Here is a 21654-nt window from a genome sequence, read left to right on the forward strand (position 1 = left end):
ATTAGCTTTAAGCTAAATGCATAATTTGTTCCAAAATCTTGCTTTAAAGGTAAATCCACATATAATCTTGTTTTAATACTTATGGTGAAAATGTTTCTTTTTCAGATGGACATGCTGTATGAAGGCATCAAACATCCAGAGTACACGATTCATATTCTTCTGAGTAAAATATACGTTCTTCAGGTAGTGAAAATAATTAACACATACAATTAGTGGAAAAGTAGATCATGTATAAATATAAATATACTTATTAATTAATATTAATTTTTTTTAGCAGTGTTTCTCAAACTTTTATTTATCAAAGGCTCTTCCATAATTACGTTCCCCTTTTAGACAAGACACAGAAATTTTACAAAGAGAATCCATATATATAACTCTCTTCTTCGCTCAAGAGTTTGGACGAGAAGAAGAAGTAAAGGAAAGATCACTCTTTTATTTCTGCGGTTAGAGTTATCCAACGAACTTGACGAGCCTTGCGTGTAGCGAAGTCATACATTGTATTATGAAAATTTTACAAAGAGAATCCATATATATAATTCTCTTCTTCGCTCAAGAGTTTGGACGAGAAGAAGAAGTAAAGGAAAGATCACTCTTTTATTTCTGCGGTTAGAGTTATCCAACGAACTTGACGAGCCTTGCGTGTAGCGAAGTCATACATTGTATTATGAAAATTTTACAAAGAGAATCCATATATATAATTCTCTTCTTCGCTCAAGAGTTTGGACGAGAAGAAGAAGTAAAGGAAAGATCACTCTTTTATTTCTGCGGTTAGAGTTATCCAACGAACTTGACTAGCCTTGCGTGTAGCGAAGTCATACATTGTATTATGAAAATTTTACAAAGAGAATCCATATATATAATTCTCTTCTTCGCTCAAGAGTTTGGACGAGAAGAAGAAGTAAAGGAAAGATCACTCTTTTATTTCTGCGGTTAGAGTTATCCAACGAACTTGACTAGCCTTGCGTGTAGCGAAGTCAAACATTGTATTATGAAAATTGTATTTCCTACATAGATCACGCTCAATAACAAGAATGACCAAATGTCTCAATCTATCTACGAGCATTGTTGAAGTAGAGTATTCCAATTACGGCTAATGCAAAATGCCGTTTTTATTTATCGCCCGTAGGATTGGCGTTTTCCATATTGAAGGACACCCTGACATACAAATTTTTGTCTATATATTTCATGAGATTTGTATGAGTTTTCAAAAGATTTTTAATAAGTTCCGGAGTTTTGCATGACTTTTTCATTGTCACAGTCTTAGTTGACATTGCATGATCTAAAGATCACGTCATGTTAATAGTTTAAAAGACACGCGGAATTCCTGATGTAGAAAACAGGAAGTAGAATGAATAAAGTTAGACTTAGAAGTCAGTCAGTCAAGTCAAGCAGACAAGTAAAGTCAAGTTAGAGAAGTCAAGTGTTATTCTTTGGACCGAGTGGTCAAGTAAAATTTTAGTCCGGGATGGACAGTAGCGACTTAGAAAAGTCTGTAGTAATTTCAGTTAGAAAGTAACTTGTGGGCAGTTGTTGCCAGTGGTCTTTTGAGACATGTATTAGTTAATCTATATTTCTACACAGTGTTACCCGCTGAGATGCGGACCTGATTTGTGACTAACATATATTGGATACTTTTGATACCGCTGTTATGCGGATAGGATTGTTTATTAATTCTTGACTTGTTGCACTAACAAGAAGTGCAGTGTCTTATTATTATTATTATAGTAAAATAAACTTCATGTTTGTCTGCTGAAACGGACTTAGGTCAGTTTGTACTATTTGTCTTGTCACGTGTCAAGAGCACCTCAGGAAGCAAGAACTCAGTATTACACCATTCAACGTTCATTGACATTCATATATTTTGCAATTTGAGTACACTTTCAGGAGCTCCTGGTAAATCAGGCTGCGCGAGAAATCTGTTATAAGTTACTATATGGTTTAATTTAATAATTAAACATACAATTTACGCGGGTCCTATGAAAGTGTGGGGCCAACTGCGGTCGGATAGGTGGCTGTGGCCCTATAGCCGGCCCTGCAAAATAGCAGCGTATCTTATGCCGTGGGTTGACTATATATATCTATATATAGCAAGTAATATACTCTGTATTCACCCGTCACTAAATAGCAGGGCCGGACTTAAACATTGTGGGGCCCTATGCAAAACGGAATTTGCGGGGCCCATTTTGGGTAGGGATACGGATTATAAGTAAGAGTTTTTATTAGAAAATACATTAGTCTTTGCATTGTATTTATCCTTTACTACGTACAGAATTACTTTACGAGCCTTGCGTGTAGCGAAGTCATACATAAAAAAAAGTCATATCATAAAAATTCTATTTCCTACTTAGATCACGCTCAATAGCAAGAATTAACAAATCTTTCCATCTATCTACGAGAATTGTTGAACTAAAGTATTCTTCATTAGTTTGAGGCGCGAAAAGCTTCTTTTACTAGATTCCAAAATTAGGGGATAATGCCGTTATTTTTTGTCGCGCGTAGGATTGGCATTTTCCTTATTGAATGACACCCCAAAATGACAATTTTTGTCTATATAATTTAGGAGATTCGTATGAGTTTCCTATAGATTTTAATAATTTCCAGATATATTCAGGACTTCTTCGTATATTTTGCAATTTCGGGAGATTTCCAGGAGCTCCTGGTAAATTGGCAGGAGGCCGCGGGAAATCTGTTATAAGTTATACAATGGTTTAATTTATAATTTATACACCTAGTCCAATAATAGAATATTCATCCTCTGTTTGGGACCCCTCAACTCAACAAAACATTAAGAAACTGAAACAGACACAAAATAGAGCAGCAAGATTCATAACAAACGAATATTCACATTTGACTAGAGTAACACCTTTAGTAAAAAAACACTAAATTTTGAAAGCCTTCAGGATAGAAGACTTAAAAGTAAAGTAGCAATTATACATAAAACACTGAATCGTTATCTTCAAATACAAAAATAAAATTTAATAAAATACTCAGAAAGACACAAAGATAAAGGCACATTCCTCGTTCCATATGCTAGGACAAATTTGTACAAAAGCTCCTTCTTCCTAGCGCTATTAGAGCATGAAATGGGTTGCCTGAGCTAGCCGAAACAACAGAGACTTGGCGGAGTTTAGGTCCTTGGTTAATATGCATGACTAAATACATGACGCGTAGGACTTAACCATCTTCTTTTTTTAAGTAACGTCTGTATCATATAAGATAAGATTGTGATCTATAATGCTAATTGCTAATTACTGACCACTGTATTAGTAGTAGTAAAACAAATGCTTGACTATCAAAAAACAATTGCTTTACTAATTACTGACATATAACCCGAAATCTTGCCTTGTTTTTTCTATTAGAGTACCCCAAAAAGTTTTTGGTAATGTTTAGTTTTACATGTTTCGTATGTTCCATCAGATGTTCTGGAGATAATTATATCCCATCCCAAATTGTGGTGAGTGCTGGTCTATTTCGCTGTCATTCTACTCTCTATTATTTTCTTCATTTCTTCCGGATAGAGAGAAATTTTCATTTGTTTGCTCAAAATTTACTTATTTATTCTGTCTTGGTCCAGAATGTCTAGTTTTTCATCGCCTTCGTTTTAATGTGTTCATTGAACAACTTTACAAATTGTTTGAATCATTTTTTTTTTCTTTTTGAATAAATGGGAAGCGTGGTCGAGAGGCCAAGTGCGCTTGAGCTTGGCGTGTCTTGGCTACCTAGAAGGGGGCTCGACCCCCGACTCGGGCAGAGTTGTGTTTACTGAGCGCCTAAAGGCAGCACGGAAAACCAACTCCTAGATACCCCCTCCCCCCCCCCCCCCCCCCCAGGCTGGTCCACAAATGAGATTGGACCATAGCGCTATAAGCATGAAAGTAGCGCTATATAAAAGCTATATAATAATAATAATAAATACCTAACAAAAAAAGCTGATTTTTCTCCAGACGGTCACTTCTTCAAGTTTTATTGAAAAGAACGCTAGTTACGATGAGACGAATGGGGACATAGTGTTAAAAAATCTACGAGTATTTAACATCGGCGCTGGGCGGAGCATCGTTGGCAATTATGATCACGTGATGCTGTTCACTGGGTAAGAACATTCCTACATTAATTAGTAGCCCCGCCCCCCAAAAAATTGGAAAGCCGCTAATAGTCTTGCGTTTCTGTTTGTCCCTCGTTTAACGAAGCCGAAAAAACAAACTAGAAAGATATTTTTAAAAATCTGATATCTATATTATAAAGTAGAAAGTAAGGCGTATGTATGAATGTATGTATGTTACGAAAAGAAATCAAAACCGTTTGACCAATTTTGATAAAACTTAGGCAGAAATGTTCCTTTGGTGCTAACTTAGACTGTAGTGTATGTTTTGTAGCCCTAAAACAAACTTAAAACCCTCAAAAAAAAAGTTGACCATCTCTATGAAAGCATTATAACTTTATCGATCTAGGCCATTCTAGGCCATATTTACATGAGAAAAGATCGAAAGGGTCTAGATCTAGATCTAATTTTAAGAACTACACTTTGCGCACATAGTTTTTTTTACTTTGACACATGAAAATACAAAATATAGTCTATTGATTTCATTACATAATAAAATTAACCTTCAAATAGAGTGTACAAACAAGGCAGACAGAGTGAGTTGATATAAGCTTTGTAATTTTAATTCAGCTCAGTACTTTTAACATTAATGACGAAAAGTATCGCAATCATTTTTCGCATTACAGTTATGAACTCTTCTCAGAGGACAGTAACAATGATAAACGCAATATCTTAGGTAAGTGCTCTCTTTTCGGGTTTTATAGTGAGTGTATGTATTGTTACGAATCTCACTATCCAGGCTCTCTGCAAACTGCACCATACAACACCAACTTAAAGAACTTGACAACTCAGGGCTCCAGAGTAACGTAACACTTTAATGGTTGAATAAATAACTGCCAATACTGTACAATTGGCAACACGTACACTGTACAAATATCTCTCCGATAACACCGTTCCGCCGTATCAGCTCCAGCACTGGCCTCTCCGTCTCGTTCCGGGCTTGCACTGGGTTCAACAGTTCAGGACTGACTTCACACACTAGGCTCGTTGTGTCGGACTCGATCGCAGACCAAGATCAAGACGCCAGTCGTCTCAACTATACTTGATAGTACTCCGCACTGAACCGTCGTAATGCTCCGTACAGAACCACACCGCTGAACTGTGCTGTAGTCGACCGGACTGTAGTGAACCCGGCTCTGAACCCCTTTTCTCGACCGTCTTGACTGCGACACCTCCGCTTTTATATAGGGTCCCTACTGGCCTTCTCGAACCGGACAGAACGCCGCTCGACGTTTCTAGGTGGTCAGATGACTACAACTCTCGTGACGCTTCTGAGCTCTGTTCACGACGGCGATCCTTCCCGAACTGTCCTGTTGACACTCGACTCGGCTGACCGTCGTAGCTCGTCACGGTTGACCGCTCGTCTAGTGCTGGCCTGGGGTGATTTGCGTCGGCTAACTACACACACACCACTACCCCCATCTGTGCCACCACCAGGTTTATAACAGTATTATACATTTAACACTTCTTTTTTTTAAATGTCAAATGTTTTACATGTTTAGGATGTTCTTTCAGAGTTGAAGATAATCTACTTCCTAGTCCAAACCTCTCGTAGGACCACGGGGGAAGGCAGAGGGCAGGGTATGAACCCTGGACCATCGACTAAACCGAACGACGGTCCGGCGAGCATATGCACGAGCAGGCAGCCATGTAGAGGAAACTAGGTCGTCTCTATGTTTTAATCATTGCACCGTGATTAAAGATTAATGGTGAAATAACAAAACGTAAAAAAATTAAAGTTTTTTTTTAAAATCAATTCTTCACCAATGAAGCAGTTGAATGTCTATAATTGTTATTATTGAACGAGTCTTTCTTCTTGTAAGTCTAAACTTTGCACAATCAAGGTCTTCTATTCACAGTTCAGCTCATGATTTCTACTTTAAGCTTGTGTGCAAGATGTTCATGAACGTCTATTTTTTTTTTCATTTCCGTGTCCTCTTTAGTGTTCACTTTTTAAAGCTGGTCAGACATCTTGAGGTATTACTTTTCTTGCCTCCAGGGTCGGCCTTAGATAAATCGAGGCCCTAGGTGAACTGAATTTGATGGCCCTAAATGAAATGTGAACTACTGGCCCGAAATGCACAGACCAAAGCAACCCTTTCAAAACTTTAAAAAAAATTTGGAAACACAAAGGCTTAGACCTCGCACAAACATCAGATTGATGCGCTCCATGGTCTTTGCCACATATTTATATGCTTGTGAGTCTTGGGGGCTGACTTTAGAGCTAGATAGGAAGATCCTAGCAATGAAATTGAGATGCTACAAAAGGATCTTAGGTATCACATTCAAAGACCAAATCACAAACGAAGAGATTAGAAACATGGTTACTACAGCTATGACACCCTCGTAAACCGTAGGCCACAGAAACAGGTGACCTTTACATCATTTGCCCTCTAGACTGCAAGGTCTGAAAGGGGAACTTTACTTTTTAAACTTTAATCTCGAAATCAAAAGTGTAGTTTGAATAAGACAGAAACTACAAGGCTAGAGATGCTCTAATATAGTTCGTCCATCGTGATCGGATGATGACCACTTTTTTATTCAGGGGGCTGAGGGCTTTGCATTGGAGTTTGGTGTCTTCTCATGTGACTGGTGAGGCCTATGTGAGCCCGGAATGTTAGGCTAGCGCTTTCCTTCCCTTAATTGTCCATACAGGAGTCGTTTATTGATGCGTCAGTCTTCCATTCTGCAGATGTGTCCTGCCCATCGCAGCTGGGACTGCATTAGAATTGTGTGGATGCTTTGCAGACCCGCTTTTCGAAGGACTTCAGTATCTGGTATTTTGTCTTGCCATTAGACATTCAGTTTTTTTCTTAGACATGTCATGTGGAAGTGGTTCAGTTTCTTTGCGTGTTTTCTCCACACTGTCCACGGTTCTGAGGCATAGAGCAATGTATGGAGGATGACAGCTCGATTGGCACCTAGCTTTGTATTTGTGGTGATACCTCGTTTGTTCCAGACATTTTTAGACACTCTGCCATAGGATTCACTGGCCTTGGCGATGCGCAGGTCGATTTCATTATCGATCTTTCCGTCTCTGCGGAGTGTGTTGCCAAGATATGTGAATCTGTCCACTGCATTTATATCGTCTATATCTAGTGACAAGAGAGACGCCCAAGTTAGTAAAGCGGACGACATTTGTCCATGTAAATAAATCTTCTCAACTTACTTATCATCATCATCATCTTACATCAACATCTCAACTTACTAACAGTCTTTTTAATCCCTTGAGAGAGCTTGAGAAGCCGAGCATGAGGATTGAGTGATCTAAGTAGATGTATTACTGTCTTTTTAAGTTTTCTTTTCGTATTCTGCTCATGTGGGTCAGGCCATCTTCTGCAAGATTATTTCCTCTATGCCAGTTAGGGCTAAATGGAACCAAATGTTACTTTAATATTTTTGCTATGAAAATTATATGCTGTATCGGTTGTCGTTCTTATGTTTATATGCTCTAATATATATTTAATTAATTTATATGTTTATATATGCTTGTAACTCGTCCGTAAGAATGTGCTCACGAAATGTGTGTTGTGTTGTGATTCAGTGTATTCAAGCCAAATTAAGCTGACATGGTTTTTGACTATCATTATGTTCATAACAATTTTATAATTATTCAGTAGTATTATACTAATGTTATTATTTCAAATAGGTAAAATAACACTCATGATATCAAAATTTACTTATCCATTTAGCATGAGCAGCGACATGTTTATAAATCTGAAAGAACATTTCCAAACTTATCCGCAGAACAAAACCTAAACCTATGTTCCGAATCCTATTTTCCCTCAGGGGTTGCTTATGGTGGAACTATTTGTCGAACAGACGGGAAGAGCTCTTCTGTAATAGAAGATCGCCAAGGCTATTCTACCTGTATATATACGGCAGCACATGAACTGGCACATGGGTAATTCTTTGCTATTTAGTTTGTTGGAAGGCGTTAATTATTCTACGTCTTTTATTACATAAATTGTACAAGCATTAAACACCGGCTTCGTCCATTGATTTGGTCCCAGAGTTGTTTTTTTTGTTTTTTTTTACCATCACTCCCCCTCAGGGGAGGACTGGCTTGATCAGCTTGCCACTAATTTTATCTGGTCCAGAAGCTTTTGTTACGTTTACTATTTTAAATAATTAGGTCACCTCATCTTCAGTTACAAAATTGACGTAGAGTTTGTAATTTTCTTTGGTCAGAGTGTTGACAATTTCTTTGTGTAGATCAACAAAATCTTCTTTACCGAAACGAGATTAAAAATCATTTAGTTCGTTTAGTTCCTCATCATCCACTGAAAATCGTTCTCGATTTGAGGCGCAGCCTGTTATTTTCTTTAATCCCTCCCAGCATGCTTTTGGGTTGTTATTTACAAAGAAATTCTCAATTTTGTCTTTGTATGTTTTTTCCCCTTCAATTATTGCTATCTTCAGTGTATTTTTTAGCATTTTTAAACTCTTCGTTGCTAGCCTTATACTTTGTTTTCTTTTCAGTAATAAGGTGTTTGATTTTTTTGGTCACCCAGGGCTTATTGTTTCCATAGACTTGTATTGTATTTGTTGGAATTGTTAACTCCTCGCAGAATAATAGATACGAGTTAACAGTTTCTGTTAGTTCGTTTATGTCTGGACAGTTCTCAATAAAGATTTCCCAGTTAGTTTTCTCAATGTATCCTCGTAGTTTTTCTACTGCCTCTTCAGGCCACATCTTGACCGTTTTTATTACTCTCTTTGTAGTTTTAAAAGTAGGTTATATGTAGGAGTATGTATATATATATATGAATATTATTGTATGTTTTCAAAAAAACAAAAAACAAATCTAGATCTAAATCTAATTAAAAAATGTTTTGCTATTATAATTAAAGGCAAATTTATGCTTAGTATAAAGTCATTAATGATGGAAATTCTTATAATAATGATTTGGTTTTATTTAGCGCTGTCACATACGATATTTAATGAAAGAGATTTATATTTTAAATAATTGGGAATGGTATATTCATATACTATTCGAGCTTTTTGAGAATGTACTAGGACAAACCAAGAGCTTTTCACTTTAAGTAAGTGACCGTTCTGCGTTCTCTAATTTTTTAATGGAATGGGTTGCCTGAGTCAGACAGGAAAACGAACGACTTAGCATAGTTTAAGTCACTTAACAACATGCATGACTAGACTGACACATGAAAAGCGTCGAAAGTAAAAGTCTCCGATGCGCTATCAAAAGGTATATATTTTGAAGAGGAATAAGCTTACTAAGCTTACACATATAATATGACAGATGGGCGTAACCGGAGGGGGGATTCAACTCATCAGTTGCCTCAGACCTCATTGTCTAAAAGGGAAACTTTACTTACTGCCCCAGTGAAGCCAAGAGAAGGGGTCTGAGCTTAAAATACCCCCTTCAAGAAGATTTTAGGGCTACCCCCCCCCCCTCTTCAATAAAACAATAACAAAAAAAATGTTAGCCAACTACAGTCACCCAATTTCATCAGCGTAGCCAAGAGAGACTTTGTGGTTACCCTCCCCTTACAGAAAAATAATTAGACTCGCTAACAACTTTCTTATAAAAGTAAAATTCCCCTTGTTAAAGTCAACTGTTTCTTTGGCCAAAGTTAGGGCCTAACGAGCAGAGTGTCGTTTGGCCAGCACAACGACCAACCTATTTGCTTTCCCAAACCAAAGTCAGCTACCCATTAGATTTGGTTGGTCTCAGAGGTGCCCTAAAAATACCGAAATTCAAAATCTTGTCTTCACCGAGATTCAAACCCAGGTCCCCAAGGCTAGGAAGTCAAGCGCTTAACCACTAAACAACCGCATCTACTTATTTATACTTATAAACAAACGGGCGAATAGCGGAAATAAAAGAGATTGGTTACATGGATTAACTGATACGCTTAGCGATAGTGTTAAAAGTTGTATTTCGTTGGTTACGTCAGCTGTGGGGAGAGGGGGGAACTGCTGTGGGGGAGAGAGGGAACTGCTGTGGGGCGAGGGGGAACTGCTGTGGGGAGAGGGGGAACTGCTGTGGGGGAGAGGGGGAACTGCTGTGGGGGAGATGGGGAACTGCTGTGGGGGAGATGGGGAACTGCTGTGGGGGAGAGGGGGGACTGCTGTGGGGAGAGGGGGAACTGCTGTGGGGAGAGGGGAGAACTGCTGTATTTGCGACATCGTTTCAACTATAGCTAATGACCAGGCATCCATTACCATTTTTATGAGTGAATTCATAGTCTGCAATTCACCGTCTTTGACATTGTTTCGTTTATCTTCAATAAAGAATTTCGCTCTTACTTTAATTCGCCACCCTGAGCATTATTAGATTTGAGTAAAAAGCCTCCTGTGGGTTGTGGCGAGCAGGAGACTTTGACTTTTGTAAAGTATGGAGCGGAGAGTATACAACAAGGCAGCCACGTGAGTGAGGAGAAGACGGACTTTCTTAAGCAACCATTCTAAGAGATTTAACTTGCGAATGTATTACAATTTGCAGCCTCTCAGCCCTTCACGACGGAGATGACAATCCCTGCAACGCATCAGAGAGATACATTATGGGTTCTCTTGATGCGGAAAAAAGGCCTGGGACAGAGTATAATCCATGGCTATTCTCTCCATGCAGTGTCAGTTACTTTACCAGCTTATTGAAGGAAAAGTTGAACACCAGGTTGGTTACTACATTGTTATGAAAACACGTGACAGGATCATAGATGAAAAAAAAAACAAGGTTACAAAAGACAGTTTGTGTGGAAACACAAACTCAAAATCGGCCCCCGAAGTAAAATGTTTTACATAATTCGGATAATCCTTCAGAGTTGAAGATAGTTAGTTTACTTCCTAGTCCAAACCTCCCGCAGGACGACGGGGGATGGGAGCAGGCAGGGTTTGAACCTTCGATCGTCGATAAATCCAAACGACAGTCCAGCGCGCAAACCGCACGATCAGTGGTCCACCCAGGTAGGCTTCAATATTTTCAGAAAGAACATCAGAATGAAATTATATCAAAGACAAATGAGAGATAAGAATGGAGCAAGAAGGTTAACAGATCTTGTGTAGTGCCCCAACCGTCCCGCAGATCAAAGGATACGTGAAAGTGAATGTAAAGTTAGATGTGAACCTGGCCTAACTAGTTTGTGGTCTATAGGGCAGATGATGTAAAGTTCATCTGTTTTTGTGGCCTACGGTTAACGAGGGTGCCAGCACAACGAGCAACCGCCTTTGCTTTTCCCCAACTAATGTCAGGTACCCATTAGAGCTGGGTAGACTCAGAAGTTGAAAATCCCAGTTTTCACCAGGATTCGAGCCCGGGACCCTCGGTTCGAACTAAATAAGTTAATTGTTTTGAAAAGGCTCAATCTCATATTCGAATCCTCAAAAAAAAAAAAAAAAAAAAATTTCTGCTATATAGAAAAAATGTTCACGAAAATAATGTTTATAAGATAACTATTCGTCTTATATTAGGTCTAACATATAATGCATACTAATTAGCTTTTTCTTATAAAAAACTGCTTGCATAATTGATTTTAAAAATTAGAATTTTCGCTTTCAGGAAAAAAAAAGTAGCCGTTGCATCAGAACTTTGAATGGTCTAAAATATTGTGAAGTCGGATTTTCAATATCTCTTCTAGTTTACGAGATCTAAACGGGACGGGCGGACAGACGGACAGACATTTCGCACAAAACTAATAGCGTCTTTTCCCCTTTCGGGGGCCGCTAAAAACAGTTGGTAAAATATTTCCAATCGCGCACATTTATTATTGTTAGTCTAGAAACTAGATATATTACAAATTTAATTACATGACTAATCCAAACCAATTGATGTAACTACACTTTATATAATTAATTTTTTTAATATTATTTTTATTTTGCTTGTTATTAGGTTGTGTTTGAGTTTGAGTCTGTCTTTATAGTTATATAAGCTGAGAAACTGACATTTTAAAATAGTATTCGGCATCTGTAGCCTGCTTTCATTATGACACTTAGTTTGGCTTGGAGGCGCACTTTAGTAGACGAACTTTGAACGCCACATTTTATGTTTTGTCCATAGACATAAATAAATATAGACTGGCAGTAGGAAGTTATTTTTATTTTGGGGGGAGTCAATATGTTTTATGTACTATTTCTATGTGAAAAGAAAATGGCGGCGATTGAGCTATAAATTTTAGGACTAACATTTCAGCCAATATATACCTTTGATCTTTAGTTTTGAAAAGTACAAAACTGCCATATTCCCAATATTTTGTCTTTGTTTCACAATCATAGACATAGGCAAATATATATAGGTTTGTGATGTGGATCTACAAACTTATCTTTTCCCAAATATTTCCGATAATAATTTGTTCTTTATCGTCCTGTCTATATATATATATATAATATATATATATGTCTATGGTTTTGTCCTGATTACTCTGTCCTGTATTACTGTAACAAAGCCTTCAGTTTCAGGATAGAGATAACCTGCTTTGAGCCATGCTAAGGAGGCAGCCGTGTCAATGTTGTCCCTATCTAATAAAGCCGGGAGTTTTCCGTGGAGTGTTTTTTTTCTTCACATTTAGTACATTTAGTGTCAACCCTAAAACCGTTTGCAGTGCTTTGGAGTAATTTAGATAGTGGGTTAATAGAGCTTGGCAGAACCAGAGCGGAGATAGAGAGTCACCGTGGTTTATTATTATTATTACTGTGCTCAGTTTAGCTCAAACCATTTCATTCTCCTTCCTCTTGACCAACAGTCTTGCTTAAATAACTTCAAAGGAGTAATGATACGAAGCTCTAAAATGTAAACTCTATGTAGTATATATTGTAAATGTGTATATGTCTATTCCAAGTCGAGGTTACACCTGTCTCGTCTACGCTATCGAAGCATCAGCAGACATTCCAGATGTATCTGATAAACTATTGGGCCAGTTGATCAAACCTGATCAACAGTGTCAGCAGTTTTATGGAAATGATTCCATGTATTGCAGGGTAAGTAACACAACTCGATAACAGTCCAATTTAGTTAACTTCTTTCCTGCTAAGCAGCGTTATCACTCATATCACGCATTGCTTGCTTAGTCACCTCATCATGCATTGACTTCTTAGTCACTTTTATTTCCTGCTTAATCACTTTTTAATCATTCATTATCATGATATTAACTACCGATCATTTCATTTTAGCTCCTTCACAAAATTAGCTGATTGTGAGGCTCTCCTTGCCCTTCTCTCAGAGAGGTCAGGTGTAAATGAGTATTTCAGAGAATATAACAAATTGAAAAATACTGTAGATATAATTCCTTAATATTAAATATAAAAAAAAAAGATTACGATTACATAAGTTCCCTTTCAGACTTTGTGGTCTTTACGGCAGGTGATGTAAAGGCCATCTGTTTCAGTTGCCTACGATTAACGAGGGTGTCATGTCACAACCACCAACCGCCTTTACTTTCCCCCAACATAATGACAGGTACCCATTATAGCTGGGTGAACTCAAAGGCGCCCGAAGATTCCGAAATTGGGAATTACAGTTTTAACCAGGAATCAAACCCCTGACCCCGGTTTAGAAGCCAAGCGCTTTACCGCTTAGCCGCCGCGACCGCACTTTAAAAAATGTCCTCATTTAATGTTGGCGAAAATCCTTTTGGCGATGTGTTATCACGCTCACATTTGCAGTATTTTAAGCTGTAATATCAATGCCTGGTGTAGCAATATGAACTTTAAAAATTTTAAAATTCTTTTTTTTTTTTTTTTAAAAAAAAAAAAAAAAAGGTTATCTTAAGGGAAAGAACTTCGTCATTAAAACTATATCTTTCAATAATGTACAAGTAATATCCCTTATTCGGTATCAAACAAAATAATTAATTACCAATTATTAATTGACTACTTTGGTATTTTTTTTTTTATTGATTCATGTACTGTACTTTGCTCTGTAAACAAAACTTTTTCTTGATGTATGTAATAGAAACACGTGCAATATTTAAGTTAACAGTAACTGGTATGGTACAAGTAGAGGCTCTTTGACATGGACACTCAGACCGAAATGATTAAAAATACAATAAGTATCCAAGCTGTGAGTAGCATAATTTCATTTCTATTAAAACAGGCTTCCGAACCTAAAAGCTCTGTCACTGAAATCTGCCTGGCAATGTCATGTGCAGATAATTTAAGAGACATTTGTATCCCGCAGATAGCCCTCATGGGAACATCATGTGGCGATGGAAAGGTAAGCTTAATCAATACTCACTATCTTTCAGAACAGTTTCTCAACCACTGGTTGCATTAGGGTTACAGACCAGTGAAGAAACGCTAAGACAATGTCATTATTGTACTAGAACTAGCTATAGAAATCGAAGCCAAAATAAATAATAAAAAAAAAAAACAATGTTTACTGAATTAAACTTAAAAAAGGTGTAAAAGGACAGTACAGGCCTCGTGGCACAAAAGTCCTTCGTTTTATTTGTTCTTGCAGGGTCACATCTTTGCATGTGTATTGTATTTTCTATAATCTATACAGTCGTTCATCCCTGCTGCAGTATGTCTTTGTTTTTCTCTCCCTTCTTTCTTGTCTCACTCTTTTATACTTCTCTCTATTTTCATTCATTTCTTTTCTCTATCTCTTTGTTTTTTCCTTCCTTCCTTCTCTTCCATCCTTGTTTTTTCCTCTCTCTCTCTCTCTCTCTCTTTTTCTTCCTTTCTTCCATCTTTCTCTTCCTATCTTTCTTCCCTCTTTTTTTGTCTTCCTTCCTTCTCTCTCTTTTTTCCCTTCCTTCTCTCTTTCTCTTCCTATCTTTCTTCCCTCTTTCTCTTCCTATCTTTCTTCCCTCTTTTTTTGTCTTCCTTCCTTCTCTCTCTTTTTTCCCTTCCTTCTCTCTTTCTCTTCCTATCTTTCTTCCCTCTTTCTCTTCCTATCTTTCTTCCCTCTTTTTTTGTCTTCCTTCCTTCTCTCTCTTTTTTCCCTTCCTTCTCTCTTTCTCTTCCTATCTTTCTTCCCTCTTTCTCTTCCTATCTTTCTTCCCTCTTTTTTTGTCTTCCTTCCTTCTCTCTCTTTTTTCCCTTCCTTCTCTCTTTCTCTTCCTATCTTTCTTCCCTCTTTCTCTTCCTATCTTTCTTCCCTCTTTTTTTGTCTTCCTTCCTTCTCTCTCTTTTTTCCCTTCCTTCTCTCTTTCTCTTCCTATCTTTCTTCCCTCTTTCTCTTCCTATCTTTCTTCCCTCTTTTTTTGTCTTCCTTCCTTCTCTCTCTTTTTTCCCTTCCTTCTCTCTTTCTCTTCCTATCTTTCTTCCCTCTTTCTCTTCCTATCTTTCTTCCCTCTTTTTTTGTCTTCCTTCCTTCTCTCTCTTTTTTCCCTTCCTTCTCTCTTTCTCTTCCTATCTTTCTTCCCTCTTTCTCTTCCTATCTTTCTTCCCTCTTTTTTGTCTTCCTTCCTTCTCTCTCTTTTTTCCCTTCCTTCTCTCTTTCTCTTCCTATCTTTCTTCCCTCTTTGTTTTTCTTTCAGCCTCTCTTTTTTCCAGATACATACCAGATACTGAAATCCTACAGTTGTCCAACATAAACAGTATCAATGCCACAGTCAAAAATGTCCCAATTTCGATGGCAGGGAGATGTACTCCACGTGCCAGATAATCGCCTTTACAAACGATCTCTGTAGGGTTTCAGCTGTGTGTAGGAAAGCGCTCCCGGGGGGAATTCAATACAAGCGCTATAAAGACACCTTTAATTAAGAGCTGCTTCAAGGAGTTGGGATGTTGACATTCACGGCTGGGAAGCACTAGCTCTCGATCGTTCCTCATGGCGTGAAGCTGTGAGTATGTAACAATAAGACCTGAAAGCTCAACGTACACCACCTTTGAGATGTGCGAGTTTCGCCTTTCCCACCACAGTAGAACACTGACTTTTATTTTCCTGTACCGCCCACCACCAAGCAAGAGAAATAAATTGACAACAAAAGTTTTCATCGAAGAATTTCAAGACCTCCTTGACAGTCACATATCAACAAAAGATCTATTTGTCATAGGCGATGTGAACTTGCATTTTGACAGTGAAAATGAGACATACGCGATGTCGCTGAAAAATGCGCTAAAGATTCGCAACTTAGACCAACTGATAAATGTTCCGACACACGTCAAAGGCCATACTCTTGACTGGATTGTTACAAATGCAAGTGAGCTTGTAGCCAAACTCAATGTCTCAGACCGCGGCTTGTCAGATCATTTTCTCGTAAACTTTGAAATGCGCCTATCAAAAGCAAAAAGGCCAAAGAAAAACGTGACTTCCCGTGAACTTAAAGCCATAGATATTGCCTCCTTCAAAATGGACGTGACCTCTTTGCTGTTGCAACAGAGCAACACAGACGTTCTCAGCAATTACAATTCTTGCTTGAAAAAGTTGCTGGACAGCCATGCACCTCTTGTCACTCGTACAGTCTCAGTTAGGCCATCTGCACCCTGGTTGACGGAAGACATAAAGACTGCCAAACTTATTCGCCGACGTGCCGAACGTACATTTCAAAAGACAGGTCTGACGATACATCGACAAATATACATACGAGAAAAAAACAAGGTTAACCGTATGATTAGAGACGCAAAAGCTAGTCATATTCGACAAAAAATCGAAAATTCTGATTCTTCAAAGGAGCTATTCAGGATCACCGCTGAAATGTTAGGGGGAGCAAATAACGAACGTTTGCCGTCATCTATCCCATTATCTGAACTTCCTGATTCCTTCAATAGATTCTTCATTGGGAAGATTGAGCAGATTAGAAATGACATGCCATCCCTCTCATCACAGCTTGACCACTCTTCAATTTTTCAAAATACTCCTTTTTGCGAGTTTCAGCGTGTATCTGAAGATTATGTCAAAAGTACTATTTTGAAGATGCCAAATAAGTCATGTGACCTTGATCCCATTCCAACCTCCTTGCTCCTTGAATGTTTAGATGAGCTTGTACCTACAATTACCAACATTGTGAACTCTTCACTGACTTCAGGCATTGTACCACAGCAATTTAAGCATGCACTTGTCAGGCCCTTATTAAAGAAATCCAGTCTTGACCCGGAATGTCTAAAAAACTATCGCCCGGTTTCAAATCTTCCCTTCCTGTCAAAGCTTCTGGAGCGCATCGTGTTAGTGCAAATTCTTTCTCATCTTGAACAGTACTGTCTCTTGGAAGAATTTCAATCTGCATATAGGAAGTGCCGTAGCACAGAGACAGCAGTGGTCAGGGTACTAAACGACTTACTTCACAATTCCGACAAAGGCCACCTATCAATTCTTTCTATGCTGGACTTGTCCGCAGCCTTTGATACGCTAGACCATGAAATTATGATGGCCAGATTCTCTGCAACTTTTGGTTTAGCAGGAGTCGTCCTAAAGTGGCTTGGATCCTACCTGACGGAACGCACCCAAAGTGTCGTTGTTAGCGGGACGGAATCAACAAGCTTACTTTTGAAGTACGGAGTACCCCAAGGATCAGTTCTAGGCCCAGTACTGTTCACTATGTACACATATCCACTCAGCGGTGTCATACGGCCAACCGGCATCTTATACCATTTCTTTGCCGATGACTCACAGTTATACGATTCATCAGTACCCTCAGAGGTGTCGCATCTGGCAGAGAAAATCAGTAGTACCGTTGCAAGGGTGAGCGATTGGATGGTTGAAAATAAACTCAAGATGAACGAAGACAAGACAGAAATAATTAAGATTGGCACTAGGAACAATGTCTCAAAAGTTGAAAGCACAGATTCTCTCTTTATCACGAACTGCCATGTTCCTTTTGTCCATGTAGTGCGGAATCTTGGAGTTTTCTTCGACTCAACACTATCTTTCGACCCACACATAAATCAGCTCTGCAAAGGTCTTTATCTGCAGCTGCGCAGATTAGGCCAGATCCGACCATATTTAACAACGGAGTCAACAAAAACGCTAGCTGTGGCATTCATACTCTCCCGCCTTGACTACTGCAACGCCGTGCTAGCAGGTATACCTGATGACAAAATAGCCAAGCTGCAACGTATACAGAACAACGCCGCTCGAATAGTCCTTAAAAAAACTAGACAAGATTCTGCTACTACGCTCTTGCGCACGCTCCATTGGCTTCCCGTGAAAGCGAGAATCGATTACAAGGTCGCCACACTTTGTCATCAGTGTATATATAACAATGAGATGCCCTTGTACCTTAGCGAACTGATTACTCCATATGTCCCCCAGAGAACCCTGCGCTCAATGGACTCAACGCTTTTAGTAGTGCCACGTTTCTCCCTCAAAAGCTACGGTCTGCGTGCTTTTTCAGTTCACGGACCAAAGGTTTGGAACTCACTCCCCATTGATCTCAGACAGACAACATGCTATACCACTTTTAAGAAGAACATTAAGACCTACTTGTTTAAAACTTTTTTAGATTAACTGTTATTCCAGCAGTTGTGTTTATGTTTGTAATGTTGTTACAGCGCCTTGAGCCTACATTTTGTTTGTTAACAGCGCTTTATAAATAAAATTATTATTATTATTATTATTATATGTTTACGTGATGTGAAGCAAGAAGAGTGGCCAGCGTAAAAGAGCGCGGAACCGACAAAAAGCTGCAGACCTATCTGTAACTGACCAAACGTATGCGGCCGGCTTTTTAAAGTGTGCATTGGACTCCAAGATCATCTTCGAGTCGATAGGATATAAGAAATGTGCTCATCTTTGATTACGAAGGAGGAGCTTTATACATAATGTAATGTTTCCCTTTCAGACCATACGGTCTATAGTGCAGATGTTGTAAAAAGTGATTTGTTTCTGTGGCCTACTGTTAACGAGAGTGTCATTCGGCCAGTACAACGACCAATGGCCTTTAATTTTACTAAACTTACGTCAGGTAGCCATTGGAGCTGGGTGGACTCAGAGATGCCTAAAAGATCTTGAAATTAAAAATCTGTAATTACATAACTGAATCAGGCTAATTCAAACTAATTGATACAATCACACTTTGTTCGTTTTTTGTTTTGTTTTTGTTTTGTTTTTGTTTTGTTTTTGTTTTTTCTTGTTTAAAACTTGAAACAAAATAAGTAATTTATCACACAGTTTATAAAATTTTGATCATTGAATCTTTAAAATACCTATATTTGTTTCAGATCTGTATGAATGGAAAATGTGTCAGCGACCCATACGCTCCTCAACTTGATGGTGTGTAGCATAGAAATCTAAAATATTCTTTTTCTTATTCACCTATTCAGAACTGAATACCATCAACTAGTTAAATTTAGGTATCAAGATCCATATACATTGCACAATACACCCCGTTAGAGGCCAAATATTTTTGTTATTATGTCCCTCTTAGTGAGTCCATTGTAAAACAAATAGTCGTTTAAAAACCATCAATGTACCTTTATGTATATTGCAAAGCTATTTTAATTTTCCTAGTAATACTTTTCTCTTTAGAAGTATTAAATTTTAATGCTGTGCTATTGCAGCTATTATATGGTTAATACTTTTCTGTTACATTTTACTCTCTCTAGAAAACTGTGCATTTGGAGACAAACCGGATAAAACTTGCGAATGGTATATCCATGGATTTATAGGCCACTGTTACTCTTCTGTTAACTATCAACTATGTTGTAACACGTGTAACAATGTGTCTAGGCCTGTGAAAGGTAGATCTAAATACACACTTTCAACGATCTGTTACCGTCATACATAGTGTCACATATGTCAATCCATGTTTAGAGTATCTTGGGGGCACCATAGTCTGGTATGTTTAGACGGAACGGACTGATTTCAAGAAAGCGCGTGTCTCCGGCGTCAAAGTATCTTTTTCTTTCACAGTAAACTTTGATAAGTGGAAGGAAAAATCCGAATTACTGTTTTGGCTGTCACACGTGAACCTATATTTCCAAATATTATGATTCTCCAAGTTACATTGCCTTGGCATAAACCTGCATAGACTACGTCTGATATCATACCGTAGATGAAATATACATATATTGAACAAAAATGCATAGCAGCACCAGGGACCAAGTTGTTAAGAGAGAAAGTAGTGAATTAAATGCTACGAAAATAAGGAACTGGGCCGACCAAGGCTCGACCCTGGAAACGACAACACCGCCTAGTGATAACGCACTAAGCGAACTTAACCTCTAGATCATCGGAATTTCCTAAAAAACATTCTTATGGTGCAGAGTCGTTTCGCCCGTATGCAAATTACCACCCCAGTGGTCAATGGTCACATGCCCTAGCTAGCCCCTCCCCCCACCACCTCGCCGCATCCGTTCACCAACAACTTCAATAGAGCCGACACAGACAGCCGTTAGGCATGTGTTAGACAAACAATGCTTTTATTTAATTGTGTATCTCTCATAATGTTTTTAGGGCATTCCGATGGTCTAGAAGTTAAGTTCGCTTAGTGCGTATGTATATGTATGTTACGTGCGCATCTTAGTGTGAATGTGAAATGGTGCGATTGCGTGTTGAAAGGAGAGAACGACCGCAATGGAGGACTATGAACAAGAAAGTGGTTTCAGTGTTAATAAAGATTAAAGTATTTATAAACTGTGATTTGTCGTTTTCATGTCTAAAGAGTCTCATCCAATATGAAAACGTAACAAGTGGCGCCCAACGCAAAGGTAAAACCTACGTAGTCCTTTATACACAGTTGATCTCCTGTCAACAGACAGTAGAGATATCATATTATATAGTCTAGATCTAGTGACAGGATACTATTCAATTTGATTAATATTAATAGAAAATGGCGGACAAGGCTGAGGTAGCAGCGTTGAAGGAAGAGGGAAGGTTGTTGGAGCTTGAAGGGGCAGAACTAAGAAAATACGTACAAGAAAGGTTGATGGAGAGGGAGAGATTAGCGATGGAAAGAGAAAAAGAAAAGGAGAGATTAGCGATGGAAAGAGAAAAAGAAAAGGAGAGATTAGACATGGAGGACAAAAGAGAAAGAGAAAAAGAAAAGGAAAGATTAGACAAGGAGGACAAAAGAGAAAGAGAAAAGATAGCCATTGAAAAGGAGAAGAAAAACGAATTAGTCGCCATTGAAAGAGAAAGATTAGCGTTTGAAAAAGAGACAGCAGAGAAAAAGTTAAAAGCAGACCAAGGAAAGGAGAATGATAAAAGAAAGAGTGACTCTACAGGGAATAAACTGGCAAAATATAAAGGTTTGATATTCAACGAAGACAAAATGGACATAGACATTTTTTTGAAGAAGTTCGAAATAGAAATGAGAGAACTGGAGTACCCTGAAGACAAATGGACATTCTTATTGTCGAGATCATTTACAGCGGAGGTGCCTTCAAAAATATGTATGAACCAGGGTAACTACAGCATTGTGAAAGAACAACTACTTCGAACTTTCGGGAAAACAGAAGCTTTCTATCGCCAACAGTTTGTTAATTGTGAGATAGAACCAGAGGATGACCCGCAGACCTTCTTGGACAAAATGAGCAGCCATTTCGATAACTGGATAGAAACCGCTGAGGTAGAAAAAACCTTTGACAGTCTTAAGACATTTCTCATGCTGGACAAAGTGATGTACGAGTGTCAGGAGGAATTAAAAATATTTCTGTTGGAGAGGAAACCGAAATCCATAGAAGACATAGTAAGACTGATAAGGGCTTATAAA

The 21654-nt window shown here is 38.4% G+C and overlaps 1 protein-coding gene across 4 annotated transcripts in view; it reads left to right on the forward strand.

Moving 5' to 3' along the window:
* Positions 1-21654, forward strand: part of LOC106057749 (A disintegrin and metalloproteinase with thrombospondin motifs like) — a 34251-nt gene that overhangs the window by 3424 nt on the left and 9173 nt on the right. For all 4 annotated transcript variants that reach the window (XM_056030567.1, XM_056030565.1, XM_056030566.1 and 1 more), the window contains exons 3-11: positions 106-183; positions 3945-4090; positions 4726-4775; positions 7889-8003; positions 10569-10739; positions 12898-13036; positions 14151-14270; positions 19163-19214; positions 19547-19681. In XM_056030567.1, the coding sequence (XP_055886542.1) occupies positions 106-183; positions 3945-4090; positions 4726-4775; positions 7889-8003; positions 10569-10739; positions 12898-13036; positions 14151-14270; positions 19163-19214; positions 19547-19681 (1006 nt within the window). The remainder of the gene's footprint in view (positions 1-105; positions 184-3944; positions 4091-4725; positions 4776-7888; positions 8004-10568; positions 10740-12897; positions 13037-14150; positions 14271-19162; positions 19215-19546; positions 19682-21654) is intronic.

Source organism: Biomphalaria glabrata, chromosome 5 (genome assembly GCF_947242115.1).
Source record: "Biomphalaria glabrata chromosome 5, xgBioGlab47.1, whole genome shotgun sequence".
NCBI classification, from domain to species: domain Eukaryota; kingdom Metazoa; phylum Mollusca; class Gastropoda; family Planorbidae; genus Biomphalaria; species Biomphalaria glabrata.